At 40.6% G+C, this 15,061-nt stretch overlaps 1 protein-coding gene across 7 annotated transcripts in view; it reads right to left on the bottom strand.

Moving 5' to 3' along the window:
* Window positions 1-15,061, bottom strand: part of CPNE1 (copine 1) — a 33,827-nt gene that overhangs the window by 4,460 nt on the left and 14,306 nt on the right. For all 7 annotated transcript variants that reach the window (XM_010975189.3, XM_010975187.3, XM_010975185.3 and 4 more), the window contains 4 exons: window positions 765-893; window positions 487-666; window positions 259-333; window positions 96-167 (listed from right to left, as the gene is read on the bottom strand). In XM_010975189.3, coding sequence (XP_010973491.1) covers window positions 96-167; window positions 259-333; window positions 487-666; window positions 765-893 — 456 coding nt within the window. The remainder of the gene's footprint in view (window positions 1-95; window positions 168-258; window positions 334-486; window positions 667-764; window positions 894-15,061) is intronic.

Here is a 15,061-nt window from a genome sequence, read left to right as displayed (position 1 = left end):
CCACTATGAAAGACCTCTGTCATTCCCCCACCTCACCAACATACCATCCTTGTCTGCTTAATTCTTGAATCCCCAAGGCCTCTTCCCACACATACCTTCTTATCTAGGTTTCTGGCCTCCACCTCCATGGTCACTACACGACTATCCTTCAACTCCTGAGCTGAGACCTAGGTAGGGGAGGCAGGAGACTGTATCATCTCATGAATTCCTCATTGATGTAATAAGCATCCCCCACACTTCAGCCGAGTTCTTGCTTACCGTGATGGTCCCCCGCCCAGCAGGTTTTCCAGGCTTCAGCATCAAGGGTAGAGTTAGTATCCGGCTGGACACAATCTGAGGCAGAGCAGGGGTGGGTGGGGTATCAAGATCTCAGGCAAGTTTAGGTCCTGTTTGACCCCCACCTCCAAGTTCCAAGCAGGCTGAGTTATCTGACAGGGCTCTTACTGAACCTGTGTCTGAAGGATTTTAATCCTTGGCCCTGCATACCTGTCCTAGGGAACACTCGGCCCCTCCTAGGAAGTCATCATCCCCCAGCTCAGGTGTCTTGTTGTCTATATCATAGATGCCAAATCGGAGCTTTTGGACTGTTTCAAAGTGGTACTCAAGCTTCAGAGTCTTGGAAAACTCAGGGCTCGAGCAGTTCCGTACTCGCTCAGTCCGGCCAAGCTGTGGGCAAAAGCCAGGAAGCATCACAGTCATGTACCCTCCACCCCAAAACACTTCTAGCCTCCCTCCACAACTTTAGCCGCCATGGTCCTTCTCACCTCAGCCCAGTTGCCCCCTCCCACATCCTGAAAAAGGACGCAGAGTGGGTCAGACTTGGAGCCGATGTCCTTGTCAATGAGGTGGCCACAGGAAATGGACAGCTGAACCAAGGTCACGCAGCGGGCCATCTGGGAAAAAAGGACCCGAATCAAGAACTGAGGACCCTTCTCTACACTTCCGTGACTGTGGGCCCCAACTTGGAAAGCACACTGGGCTGAGCCTGCGTCTACCCCCATGATATCCAAGGAGGAGCAGGCCCATAGCCTCTATGCTCCTCCAACCCCCTTGACTAAGCTCAATGGGACAGGAGACAGTAGTTACAACAAACCCCGGTCTAAGAGTATGATAGGAAGATGCTGACAAAGGGTACTGGCCTCTAGCAACAACTTTGACCCCAAACGAGTCCTCTTCCCAAAATTGGTCCTAATCCTAATAATGCTCTCCAGACCGAAGACTCCAACCCTGATCTTCTCAGACCAATGAATCTCATACCGATACCCTTACTGGCCCCAGATCAGACCCTTATCAGCCCAACATTGCCCCAGACACAACCACAATCCAGATTCTGCTCCCCAAAGTTTCTTCTTCCAATGATTTCCTGCTAACCCTGAGGCCTGACATCTTGAGGTACAGTTATGATCCCCACACTTATTCTTCTAGCCTCTAATCAGCTGCTTACATCCAATTCCTCATTATTCGCACTATCCAGTCCAAGCCATCATTTCTCACCAGGATTTTTGCATTACCCTCTTTAATAACTCTCCTTTATCCTATGCCATCCTCTCACCTCTACTCTCTTAATCCTTACACCAACAGGCTATCTCAATACAGCAACCAGGGTGCTCCTGTTAAGACATAAGTTAGGTCATGTCACACCTCTACCAAAACCCAATAATGATTTCCCATTGCTTAGAAAAAATCCAAACTCCACCATGCTTACGAGGTCTTGAATGATCTAGATCTCTCTGACTTGATCTCCTAACACCTCTCTTGCTCACTTCATTCTGGCCACACAGGTCTGCTTGTCATTCCTCAGATAAGCCTGTTTCTACCTCAATATCTAGAATGTTCTTCCCTCATATAACCCACATGGCTTGCTGTTCCCTCACACTCTCTCTAGTTCTCTCTGTTCAAAATCATCTTCTCCATTTCAAAGGAAGAGGCTCTCCTTTTCTGGCCACTCTAGAATTTGAACCCTACTACCACTGATACATCACATACCTATTTCCTGTTTTATTCCTTTGGCATTTATCCCTGTTTAATATACTACATATATTTATATATAATTTGTCTTCCCTACTAGAATGTAAACTCCATGAGGGAAGGGATATTTGCCTGCTCTGTTCACTGCTCTATCTCAAGCACCTAGATAATAAATATTTGCTAAGTGAAAACCAAAAAGCCATCTCCAGCCTCTCCCAGCTCAGCCATCTCCAAACTGGCAATCAAACCAGCACCAAGCATCTCTAATTCATCCATTTCCTCTGCTACAAACACTATCTTCTTGCATAGAGCACAATGACTCCCATGTAAATCCCTCCTCCTAAGTCGTGATAATAATTATCCTCAGACTCCTCACTAACTCTATGTCCCATCCCTCCTGACCAATACACCTGCAGACCATCTACACCAAGAGTGCTGACAAGGTCAGAACTCTCCCCTAGCTTCACTCAGCATTCCAGGTTTCCCAGAACTATACCCCAGGATGCCTCCAGACTCAACCTCCCCTAAGCTGGCCCTCAGACAGTTCTTCCCCTGACCAAGCCCAGTTAATGCTGTTCCCATCTTGGTGCCTTATGGTCTCTATCTCAAATGCTGTTATCTACCAAAATTAGAATGATTCTTAGGGTTCAACTTGCTTCACATACTGTCCCTCCATAGCACCTCAGCCTCTGCTTGAATGTATCCATTGATGGAAAACCCACCACTCTTATAAATCCAACCATCAGAAAGTCTTGCTCCATAAAGTCCTACCCAAACTAACTCAAGTTTGTTGAATTCTCATTTCTAAACATTGGTCCTATTTCTTCCCCAGTCTAAAGTTCCACAGGAAAGCCTTATTCCATCTCCCTCTGAGAACCATCTGATACCTGGAAGCAGTGAACCCCAAGCTAAAATATGGAGAAACAGCCTCAGGTCTTTTGCATATTGCCACTAGAATGTGGCTTTTAGACTTCTAACCAGCCTGATCATCGCTTTGGAAGTTCCCCAAGGACAGATCCAGAGGACAACACATACTCCCAAGGGAGTGGGACCACAACTTCCCCCAAGACACAATCTGACTCCATGCTTCTCACCTCACATATTCTCTCAGGCAGTGTTTACACGGTATGGAGACAAATGAGTAAGAATGCTCAATTCACTATTGCTGAGAACAGTGAAAAACCTGAGACAGCTTAAAGGTCTATCAGTTAGGTGGTGACTAAGTAAATTATGGCACTTTCAAACAATGAAATGCTAAGGTATCAGGTAATTAAACAATTAAGGCAGAACTGTATTATATTGGTAGCATAAAAAAATAAAGCTGCAAAAAATGATAAGAGTAACTCCATTTTAAACTTCAGTTGTATGTGTATATACAATAGCTTTAAATACATACACAAAATAAATACACACATAAAAAATGGAAGACACAGCACATAAATACAACTTTTAGGTACACCTCAGAGGAGTGGAATGAAGGTGAGAATTCTACATACTCTATACACTTCTGTATCATTTCAATATTTTATACTGTTTGTTTTGTATTTTTTAAAGGGACTCATTAGCTTTTCTCCACAATCTATATACCTCAAGTCCTCTTGACTATTCATTCTAAGCCCAAAGCCTCACACTTTCTCTCTTTTTTTTTTTTAAGCTTCATACTTTCAGTTCAACTTCTCCATAATTTCAGGCCTCACTGTTTCTTGCCTCCTCCCTTGTTTTTTGTCTTTATCACTGCCTTACCTAGTCAGTCTTGATGCCAGCTCCCATAAAGTCTCTAACTAGAAGCTCTGTCTGTATAGCCGCCAATGGCCCTTAGGTTCAAAGCTAAACTCCCTAGCATGGCCACCTTGTGGCACAAATCCAGAGGGCACATCTATAAGGAATTAAGTAATTGTGTAACATGATGACCCTGTGACTGTAATTCAACTTTCAAAGCTATTCTTAAGACTGCTCTACCTCCTGCCATTCCATCACCCACCCAACTAGCCATCCAAAGCTATTTCTGGTTCCTCAAATGTACGTACTTGCTGATACCTCTGATTTTCCTGCCTAGCAAATGCCTTGTCATCCAAGATTCTGTTGTGACATTATTCCTTTATGAAGTCTTACCTACCTTCCCCAGGTAGGATTTATTATCTTCCCTGGATGACTGCGATGGTTTCTTCACCAGTGCATGCACGTGCACACAGACACACTCATACACATGCTGTTTATTAGACAAACCAGCTCAACTATTTCTCTCTTTAAAACTCCCAAATGACTCCCCTAAACACTCAAAATAAAATCCAAAGTTCTTACCACGGGTCTACAAGGCCCTGCAAAACCTGACCCTCACCTAACTAATCTAGTCATGCAAGTACATTCCAGCCAGATTTCACTTCTGATCCACATACACTCAACATCAATCTCATTCTCCATCTCAGGGCCTCTGCACTGTCTTCCCCCATATACACTCCAGAAAATATGCTGTGTTAAAGTAGGAACTATGTCCAGTTTGCCTATCTCTACATCTACAATATCTGCAACAGTACTTACCCTACAGTAGGCACTCAGGAAATGTTTAGTAACTTAACGCTGAAACCACTACATGAGAATTTTTACTTTTGTCTGTCTACCCTAATCATCTGGGCTCCTTGGAACTAGGGCTAGGTATTATTTCTGTATCCCTAATACTAGTGCTTAGTTTGTACTCATAACTGTTTGCTGAATAAATGGCAAATGTGCTTCTGCTCAACTCAAATCTTCATGCCCTTTCCATTTGAATCAATGTCCAGCAGTAATGTAGAAGTTGTACTCTTCTACAACTGAGCTTTAAAATTTAAATGCAGGACTCAGAACTCAATATTAAATGACAGTCAATTAAAAAATGGGCAAAAAAGTTGATCTGATAACTTCATAAAGGAAAATATATGAATTGGAAATAGGCAAAGGAAGACATGATCAATAGGACTAATCATCAGGGAAATGCAAATTAAAACCAGAATGAGATACTATTACATACCCATCACAATGGCTAAAAGTAAAAAACCAACAATGCCAAATGTTGGCAAGGATGTGGAATTCTCATACACTGTTAGTGAAAGCATTAAATGTACCACTTTGACGGTCCAACAGCTTATTAGAAAACCAAACATATACCTAATCCGAGAGCAATTACACTCTAGAGTTTTATCCAAATGAAATAAAAAGATTATGTCCACAAAAATATTTGTACATGAATGTTCATGGCAGATTTATTCACAATAGCCCAAAATCTGAAATAGCCCAAGTGTCCATCAATATGAGAATGGATAAACAAACTGTAATATGTTAGTATATACAATAGAAAACTACTCTACGATAAAATAAACAAACTATTAATATCTACAACACTGGATGAATCTGAAGCATAAAATATATAGTTACACTTATGAAGTTTTAGAGTAGGTAAAAGTAATCTAAGGTGAAAAAAATTCAGAACAATGGTTGTTCTTCCTCTGTCCCCCAGGGGAAGGGCAGGTATTAGCTGAGAAGAGACAGAAGAGAACTCTAGGGAGAACATAAAAGTCCTTTACTTAGATAGGAGTGTGAGTCACAGGTGAATCTGTCACTTTTGTCTAATCACACACTTAAGGTATATAAATCTTATTGTATGCAAATTTTTATCAACCTCCCCCTCCCCCAAACCGATAAACAAATATTGAACTCAAGATAAGGCACACTGAAATGTTTATGGGTGAAATGTGCTGATGCTCACAACTTCTTTGAAATGCACCCAAAATTAAAATGGTTTGATGAATGGACAGATGTGGTAAAATAAATATAGGAAAATTTAAATTGTAGAATCTAAATGGTAGATATATGGGAACTCACTGTATAATTTTTTTCAACATTTCGGTATGTTAAAAGTTTTCATAATAAAATGTTGGGGTAAAATTTTAATGGAGGACTACAGGTTTATCCCTGATAAAGACTTTTTTGTGAACTATAAGAGCATTAGCAGTAATTATCCATGGTGCTAAGACTACAGGCAATAACTGGAGCTGCTGCCTTTCCCTTCACTCCATAATTTCTCAAAGATCCCAGAAAGAAATGCTTTTGATCTGGGCCAAACACATGTAGAGGGCCAGGAGCTTCCTCCTGTGCTAGGCCTCAGTTTCTGGTAAACTAGAACATTTTTTCCTAATCTGTTATCATTTCTACCACCTTCTTCACAGCTGGTCTTATTCTCTTTTTTCAGCTTCTCTACCAAGACTAAAATCCCAACCAGAATGCTATGGGCCCATGTGTGCCTCAGTAGCACGTGGAGCTGGATTCCTTTCTGAGTAGTCAGAGGTTCCTGGGTAACTAGTTTTGTTTTTTCACAAATCTGACTCTTTTACTTTATCATTGGAATTAGCATCTCTTATAAGTGAATTTTTATAATGCGCAGTTTTCTATCCTTTGAGTCATATTTCCTTTAAATTATCTAATGCATGGGATTATTAATCTCTCCCAAATCCTGTATATCTCCTTTAAAATCTACCTCCAAGCCTACCTCTGGTTTGGAAGTCTTCTGTATTTTATAAAACTTTATTAAATATCACATTTAAGTGAGTCAATAAAGAGAAGACTTAGAAATTTTGCTGTCTATTTTTGTAAGAGAGATCTGGCTAATACTCGCCAGGTCTTTGTGCACTCTCTTCTGAATCAGTATATTCTGCCTGGATGTCTGTAATAGTCTCCTAACTGATCTCCCCATTTCCACTCTCAGTCCCCTCTGATCAGTTTTCCATGTTGAAGTCAGAAATCTTCTCCAACTCCAACCCAACAAAGCCCAGCTTCTCATAAACCTATCAATATGTTTAACATTTACTAGCTTGTTACCTATTTCCCCTACGAGACTATAAATTCAACAGGGGAGGGACCAGATCTGTCTTGTTTCCGTTCCAGCGACTCACACATAGCAGGTGCTTTATAAATAACTGCTGAAATAATGCTAAGAAAAAGGTGATAATTCAAGGATTCTCAGAAATAACCCAAATCTAGCCCTGGCCTGCTGCTGAAGCCATCAAGGGAGAAGTGAGCTTTCTAGGAACACCCAATGCAAAAGACTAGCTTGTTATGTCGATGTGCCCCCATAATCCTCACCTTTCCATCTGGTGCTAGTTGGGAATTGCAAATGGAAACAACTAAGTATAGATACAGCACCAACCTTTTCTGCTCTTGCTTTCTACCACTTGGAGACTATTTCCTTCACTCCCCTCTGTAGGTTGCTTTCCTCTGCATACTCCCATCACCAATCTTGTTGCTTCCCAAGCCTCATACCCTGACAGGGTACATTCCCCATTGTTCCTTAAGGAAGCTATACTCACTCTCATTTTTTTTTTAACTTAAAATTCACAAAATGTCAGAAATAAAAAGGGACTGAGTGATTATCTTATCCAAGTTCCTCAATCCAAGGCAGAGAGGGGAGATGTGATTTGGCTAAGGAGACACATATGGTTAAGTAAAATGAGGACTAGAACATAAATATCCTGACTCCCACCTAGTCTAAGACTTTGGACTGTAGTTACACCCCTCTCTACTGAAAGAACCTTCCTTCTTATATTCAATAGCAATCTGATTTGGTGGGCAAGAGTATTCATTCTGCAGTAAAGTGACTAGGCTCCAAGTACTGGCCTTATGCCTTTCTAGCCACAATGAGATACTATTAGACACCCACCAGAATGATGTCTTACCTATGTAATTTGGGCAAAACAATTACTAAGCCTCAGGTTCCTCAGGTGAAAAGTGTGGGATAATATCTATTTCTAGAGATTTACATAAATAATGTACGCAAGGGGGAGGAGATACAGCTCAAGTGGTAGAGCAAGTGCTTAGCATGCATGAGGTCCTGGGTCAATCCCCAGTATCTCCTCTAAAAAATAAAATAAACCTAATTACCTCCCCGTCAACACACACACACACACACACACACACACACACAAAACATAAGCAAGGTGCTTACTACAGAGCCTGATGCTATTATTACCAATACTATTATCATTATCCTTGAAGCCTAGGTCTCATATGCTCTTTTCATGATCTTTCTAGCACTCAACAGCTTCTCAGACTCCTATACTCAATCCACACAACTGTACCCTGTCCATGTTTCCAGCTCCTTGTCTGTTAACAAAATAAGCTTTAGAAAAAACGGTTCTTCAGCAACTCCTCTGTCACATAGCACAGCCCTGAGCACACAATGTGAATTCAAAACACCTCAGAGAGGTTTGCAACAGCATGCTGGAGCATGCTTGTATGGTTTGCAAGACAGAATTGTAAAGGAATTTTGTAAGCAGGTGGCCTTGGTAAGTTTTAAACCACAGAAATTGAACAAATGCTAAAAATCAGGGATTCCCTTCTTCCAGCTAGTCAGTTTACCAGCATACACAGGGAATCCCACTATTTGCCAATAGAAACAAGTTTTTCAAAATTATTATATTATTTTCCTACCATGCAACAAAACCTTATTAACATTAATTCACTCATCATTTTCTCTGGCTTCTCCTCCCCTGCTTTAGGAGATTCTAACTCGGCTCTTCATAAATTCAAGAACAGATCTTTCCTCTTGGATCCAGTTCAATGCCAATTGAGCTGAGACCCATCAGTTCTCCATGCCCAGGAGTTACACTGCCTTCCTCCATTCCCAAAAGCATAACAAGGAAAGGCACCAGGTTTCAATCCCATTTCCAGGCTTCAAGGAGTAGTAGAGCACCCATCTGGATGGCAGAATCACTCCTTCAACAAACCAAAGCCTACCTTGGCATGCTGGAGCAGCTCAGATCAGGGATCAAATCTTGAAAGCCAATCAGGAAATTCTCCATAGGCTCCCAATGGGCATAACATCACACATAGAATACTTTTCTCCCATAAGACTGAAAAGACAAATTACGCCCATCACCACCACTCTTCCTCCTTTCTCTGCCTCAAGGCACATGAAGAAGGTACACAATATTTCTACCCCTGCTTTTCCCTCTATAACTCAGGGATTCCCCAATTTATATCAGCAGCCTCAATGACAATCCTCTTTGGTCATGAACCAAACCAAATATGCAAATCCTCATTAGAAAATTACACAGTCTTAACTCATATATAAGACTAAGAGCTCCTAACGTTGTGTTTATAAACTAAAATTTTAACCAATAATTTGATTTAGATCCATGTAACGCTAAGAAGTCTGGCTGCCATACAGTATTTGGTAATATAAAGCTTAAATATGTATGTTCACACAAAAAGTGAAAAATGGGAAAATATAGTACAGTAAATGGTCACAGGGTTTCCCACCTGCTATATTCTGTAAACGTCAAAAAGTTTGGAAGCTACTGATCCAACTCCAACATTCCCAAAAGACTTATCCAAAAATGGACTAATCTGTGTCCAACATTCCAAAGAGAAACTAGTTTGAGAAGAGAATCGGATCTGGGGAAGGAAGCAAACCAAGAAGGAACACATGGTCTCCAAGCAAGATAGAACTATATGGGAATAGAAGTTTCTCTCTTACTTATGACTATGTGCTTACACAACACATCAACCTTCCTACTTCAAAACAAGCATTTGAAGCATTGGTACAAGGCTAGAGCCCCTTTCCCAGCAGGCTCAGGACCCATGACAAGAGTGTTGTCAGTGGCCTCCCCCAAAAGTCAGGGAGAGGAAGGAAACAGTTGGAGGGAGGAGCTCTGCCTCTGGAGTCATGCAGGCAGACAATGTCTGAATAATCTCTGTCCACTCCTATCTATTAGTGAGAACTTGGGCAAGTTATTTTGCTTCTCTTTGCCTGGATTTCCTCATTGGTAAAGTGAGGATAGTAATACCAACTTTAGGGTTATTGTGAAGATTAAATGAGGCCAACCATGGAAAGTGCCCCGTACCTGAGCCAGTGTAAGTGTCCAACGTTTGTTAACTGCTCCTCTCTTCAGTGCTCCTAAATGGATCTTTTTGTGGTATCATTATCTACCTGCTGGCTCATGATACACCCAAGAGGAATACCTCCAGTCTACCTGCTCCATGGACCTAACTGGCAGGAAAATGACAGCCCCCAAAAAAGAGAAATGACAACCCTTCCCCCTTTTCTCTCCTAATGAAATTCTCAAGCTGAAGGGTGGAACTGCTATTACACACAGAAAAAGTGGTAGGGCAAGTAGCCAGACCACAATTTTGAGTTCCACTGGCCTTTCGTTTAAGGCTCAAATAGATTTCCAGAAAGAAATGAAATGGCTGGGTTCACAGAATCACTTAAGTTTAAAACTGGATATAATGATATTATCTAGCTCAATCCTATTTTGTTACTTAATCCCACTGAAGACAGAGGAAGGACAGACTAGTTCTAGGACACACAGTAACTTGGATGAACCACAACTCGATTCCCTGAGGATATTATTTCCACCCATTTTACCAACAGCTCACACCTTATAATCCAGTTCAATCTGGAGTCCACTTGGCCACAGAAAGAACAGTGAAGTTCATGTGGCCTCTTCCCATGACCTACACCAACTAACCTTGCACACTAATGGAAAATAATTCTGCATCCACCACACATTCTCCCTATTTTTCTGCCAGGGCAGGAATGGAGAAATTGTGGGACTCCACATTTGTAAGATTTTATCAACGGGTTAAACTTTAAATAACAAGCATGAATACTGCAAATAAAGTAGAATTTGCCTCAGGGAAATACGAATAATACCAAAATTTTCAAAGAACACCACTTCTGCCACCTGGAACCTGCCCTGCTGGAACCTATCTTTTTTAATCTACATCTTTTTAATGAGACAATTAAAAGGAAACCTGGAACCCTGGAAAAGAAAATTAACTACTGTTAAGGCAAGCTCCCTCAATGGAATAAATTCACTTGGGATACATGGGCAATCTTAAGATAGGTTACTCTTCAAAATTTGTACGTTAGGGAATTTGAGAAATGAAGAAAGGGAGGAATTCAGCAATAAGAAAACTACATTACAGACATACAGTGACTTGCCCATGTGCCAATATGGATGGGGTGCAGAACAGAGGGGAGAGACTCTAGTTCTGTGGCTCCTTCACAGCCACAGCAACTAACCTGGTGCAGGGTTAGTAATTTTACAGTATAAAACTGTCAGTTAATCTCCAGTGTGGCATATAGAAAAGGTAACTGAGGCAAGTTCTCCAAAAAAACTGCAAACATAGGAGAAGGGGGAAAGGTTAGGTGGACTGCAATAAAATTTGAACACCCAAAAGTAAAGAAACAGCTGAAAGAGGCAGAATTAAAAGAGAAATGATAAGGAATAACTATGTGCTGTCCAAAAGTGCAGCCCCTAACCACATGAGACTATTGAGCACTTGAAACTTAGTTCAAATTACAATGTGCTGTAAAATATACAGTGGATTTTGAAAACTTAGTACAAAAAAAAGTAAGATAAGCTCAATAATCTTATATTGAGTATATACTGAAGCTGTAATATTTAAGATCCACTGGGTTAAATATTTTATTAAATTTCACTTATTTCTTTTAACCTTTTAAATGTGGCTACTAGAAAATTTTAAATAACATCAAGTAATTCTTATTTCAATTGACAGTGCTGTTTAACAAGTTCTCCAAAGATCATCATACATGTTAAGAGGAAATTTTCCGCTGATTTGTGAATTCAGAGTTGTTCTGTTCAATACAGTAGCCACTAACCACATGTGACTATTCAAGATTAATTACCGTATTAGTGCAGATGAGAACATTTCCACTGGAGAAAATTCTAGACAGTGCTAGTCTAGAACAAGAACCAAGAGGTGGACATTTCATACAGAAAAGCTAAAACTTTATCAAATTGACCTCAAACTACAAAGAATGAATTTCAGGTAGACAACAATGCATGTAAGTGGTTAAACTGATGGAGAAATTCACTTCATTCTGGGGTGTTTGAGTGTCTTATTAAAGTATTTGTTTATAAAAAGTGGTATCTGGCAGCTAGTCAAAAGGTTATTAAAAAGATAAAAGTTTCTATCCCTCTGCTAGGCCAGGAAAGCCCTAGAACCAACCAACCCTTGCCTGCTTGCCCTGCTGACCACTCAGCTCAGTCATGCCACTCAGGCTGCCAGAACCCCAAGCTATGACGTTATGGGACAACTTTTAAGAGCTGACAGGATAAGCACAATTTTACATACTACCACTGTGCTCCCTGACACAATAATTTCGTTTCTACTAAACTAACATATTATGTCCCCAAGAACTTTGGTTAGAGATCACACCTTCCTTCAGCTTATACCCAAGGCTTCCATTTTATTTGTTTCTGTCTGACCTTTTAACAACTGGCCAGGAAACTCTATCCAGTTCCCGTGGGACGTGAGTGTACCTTGTACATGTACAAGTACAAACAAGCACTTACTTGTGTCACTTAAGACTTTAATGTCTTGAAGAACAGGCATCTTATTTTACTTCCTTCTCCACCAGTGTGTAAGTGCTAGGTGCACAACACTGCTCAAAACATTTAAGTTCACATGGGTTACAGCTATGGCTAGGCTGTATATTCATGTGAAATTGTCTTAAAAGCTTGGAGGCAACAGACACTTCCAATTCCAACCTGTCAATTCAATGGTCTAGAAGCAAAGGTAATCAGCAGTATCTACTTCATTAAGAGTTGCATCAGTCTTTCTACCACTTAAGCCAGATTCACACACAGCAGAGGGATCCTAATGGGCCCACAGGACCACACCACAGAAAGGAGTTATGTATAAAGGACATGACACTCTCTGCATTGTGACCCAATATGTGGGGAAGTGTAGTGGCAGGTGGCATTAACTCACTTTCACATGGAACAAAAGAAAAAGAAATCCACAATAGCACCAGTTAACATGATTTAAGACCCCTCAAGCGGCTGACTTCTTTACCCTCCTTAAGACTTTCACACTCTGTGAGGATTAACAGATGACTTGTAGTACAATGTGGTTGTTACATTTGATATATAGCACAAATGCATAAGTGACAAATCTTATTTCACTAATCAAGAGATGTGAGTGAACTCACTCCCCTCCCCCATCCCAATTAGGAGTTTAGGGCTACAGAGACAGCAGTCGGGGGCTTCAGTCTAAGTAAAACTCATAGTTGTGTTTACCAGCAGGCTTACTATATAAAGCAGGTAAAAAGGGAAAACTCACAGCATCCAGATAAAAAGGAAATGAACACCAAGGGGCAGCCTACAGCATAGCTCACTATACTATAACATTGGGATGTGTTATGCTTGTCAACATCTTTGTCCACACTGAATTATGTTCTCCTGCTGGTCATGGCTCTATTTCCCCCAAATAGTCACCTCCTCCTCTCAACATGAAATGGCAAGCCATCAGTTGGCTAGGGAAACTGACATGAAACCATTAAGTTACTGAAGTCAGAGTCCAGATGTCGGAAACATTAGAGTGCCAACTCCGACGCTCTGCTGTGCTATTTAGCCACTTCTCTACAATTACTGTTTGCTTAGTCTCTATGACCTAATGATCAACATTTTCACTGGGGTGGGGGAGAAGGAGTGTAGTTTTAGTGTCCCTGGCACTCCTGACAGAATTCAAGGAATATGGTTAATGAGCACTACTTTCCTGCCCCCAGTTTCAGAGTGCTGCTCTTCTGTCCTTGAGGCTGGAATGTTTACATCAGGTGGCTTTTTGCCCCTTCAGTAGTAGAGCAATATGTAGAAAAGCAGTGCCACCTTAGTTGCTCGTTGCTATTGTTGATCCAGAAAAGCCATCTAGGACACTTGTGAAATCCTCTGGCACAAGGCACCAAGAATAAATCCAGCAATAGCACAGCAAAGAATTAAGATTTACATGAGCAGGCACCAATAAGAGATGAACTCGCTTATGTTGTTGAACAGAAGTTTCCCCAGAAAAGTCACTAAAGCATCAGAGAACTGTGCCACCACCATGGTACACTCTTTCCAGAATATTTTACAATAAGTCAATGTGATCTATCAGATTTTATACTAAAAAGACAAAACTGAAATCAAGCAATTGTTTAATCAAAAATGGATAGCCATAAGTTGAATTCTACCACGGCCCATAAAAGCTCTACTTTTGGGGAGGAGGTAAAGAGAACAGTGGCGATGCACGTAACTGATAGACTACTTCTTGCTGTAAAACAACAGAAAGCTGACAACAGTGAATTATAGAAGTTGAATGATCTCTCCTGAGCAAGAAAAGGAGACATATTAGCAACCAGTCCACCCCTTTCTTAAGATGGTAAAGGCGATTCTGGATGTCCTTAGGCTGCTCATTTCACTCTTCAATTTTTCAAATGCTTAGTCAAACAGTCATAATTTTAAGAACAGCTTAGCAACTACCTGGAATTAAGTATGTCTAGTCTACACCTCTCTAAAACAAGTTGGGTACTCAAACTCAAATACAGGCTAAAACTCTTTCATGATAAAGATAAGTCATAAACATTTTTCAAGAGCGTTGGTTAAAAGGAACAGCCCACTGATTTCTCTGCAACTCCAATCCAGATTTTTTTTTTAAAGATTATGTGGAGTTTATGGAAACTATTTATTTGCTACTATTTTTCAGTAGAAGTTGAAGTGGAAGGGACAAAACCAGAGCATCACTGTCAGAAAGAAGCAGTTATTTTTGATTCCTCTTCCCTCTTCCCCACATCAAATACTTCACATACTAATGCAAAAACAAATGAGCAAACAAAAAAGAAAAACAAAGCTTTAGAGGTATGTGCAACTGACCATGTATACTGAAGATTTCTTTTCCCATTTCCTCAAGTAATCAGTTTTTAAAAGACAGTTCACAGCCCCCTTTTAGACTCCTTTTGTGAAAAGGAGCATCTGGTTTCAAGGTCTGAGTCCACATAACAAAGGAGCTTGCTAGCAAAAACACATAATAAAATAAACCTGAAAAAGTGGATACCATAGATTTGATCTAGAATCAAGATTCCTCCCTGCCATTTCAGGTATCATCTTCTTTCCACACTTCAGCATTAGAGGACAAGGATAAGCAACAATTGTTACCTCCAAGATCACCAAATCCACCTTTCCAAAGACACAAATTTTTAGGAGTTAAAAAAAAAAAAAAAAACCTGATAGTACAGCTCAGTAGAATACTCTACTGCAGTTAAAGCATTAAAAGCATCAGC

The sequence above is a fragment of the Camelus dromedarius genome, chromosome 18, assembly GCF_036321535.1.
Source record: "Camelus dromedarius isolate mCamDro1 chromosome 18, mCamDro1.pat, whole genome shotgun sequence".
Lineage (NCBI taxonomy): Eukaryota > Metazoa > Chordata > Mammalia > Artiodactyla > Camelidae > Camelus > Camelus dromedarius.
The sequence above is the reverse complement of the archived record's forward strand: the minus strand, read 5'-3'. Positions and strand labels throughout refer to the sequence as shown.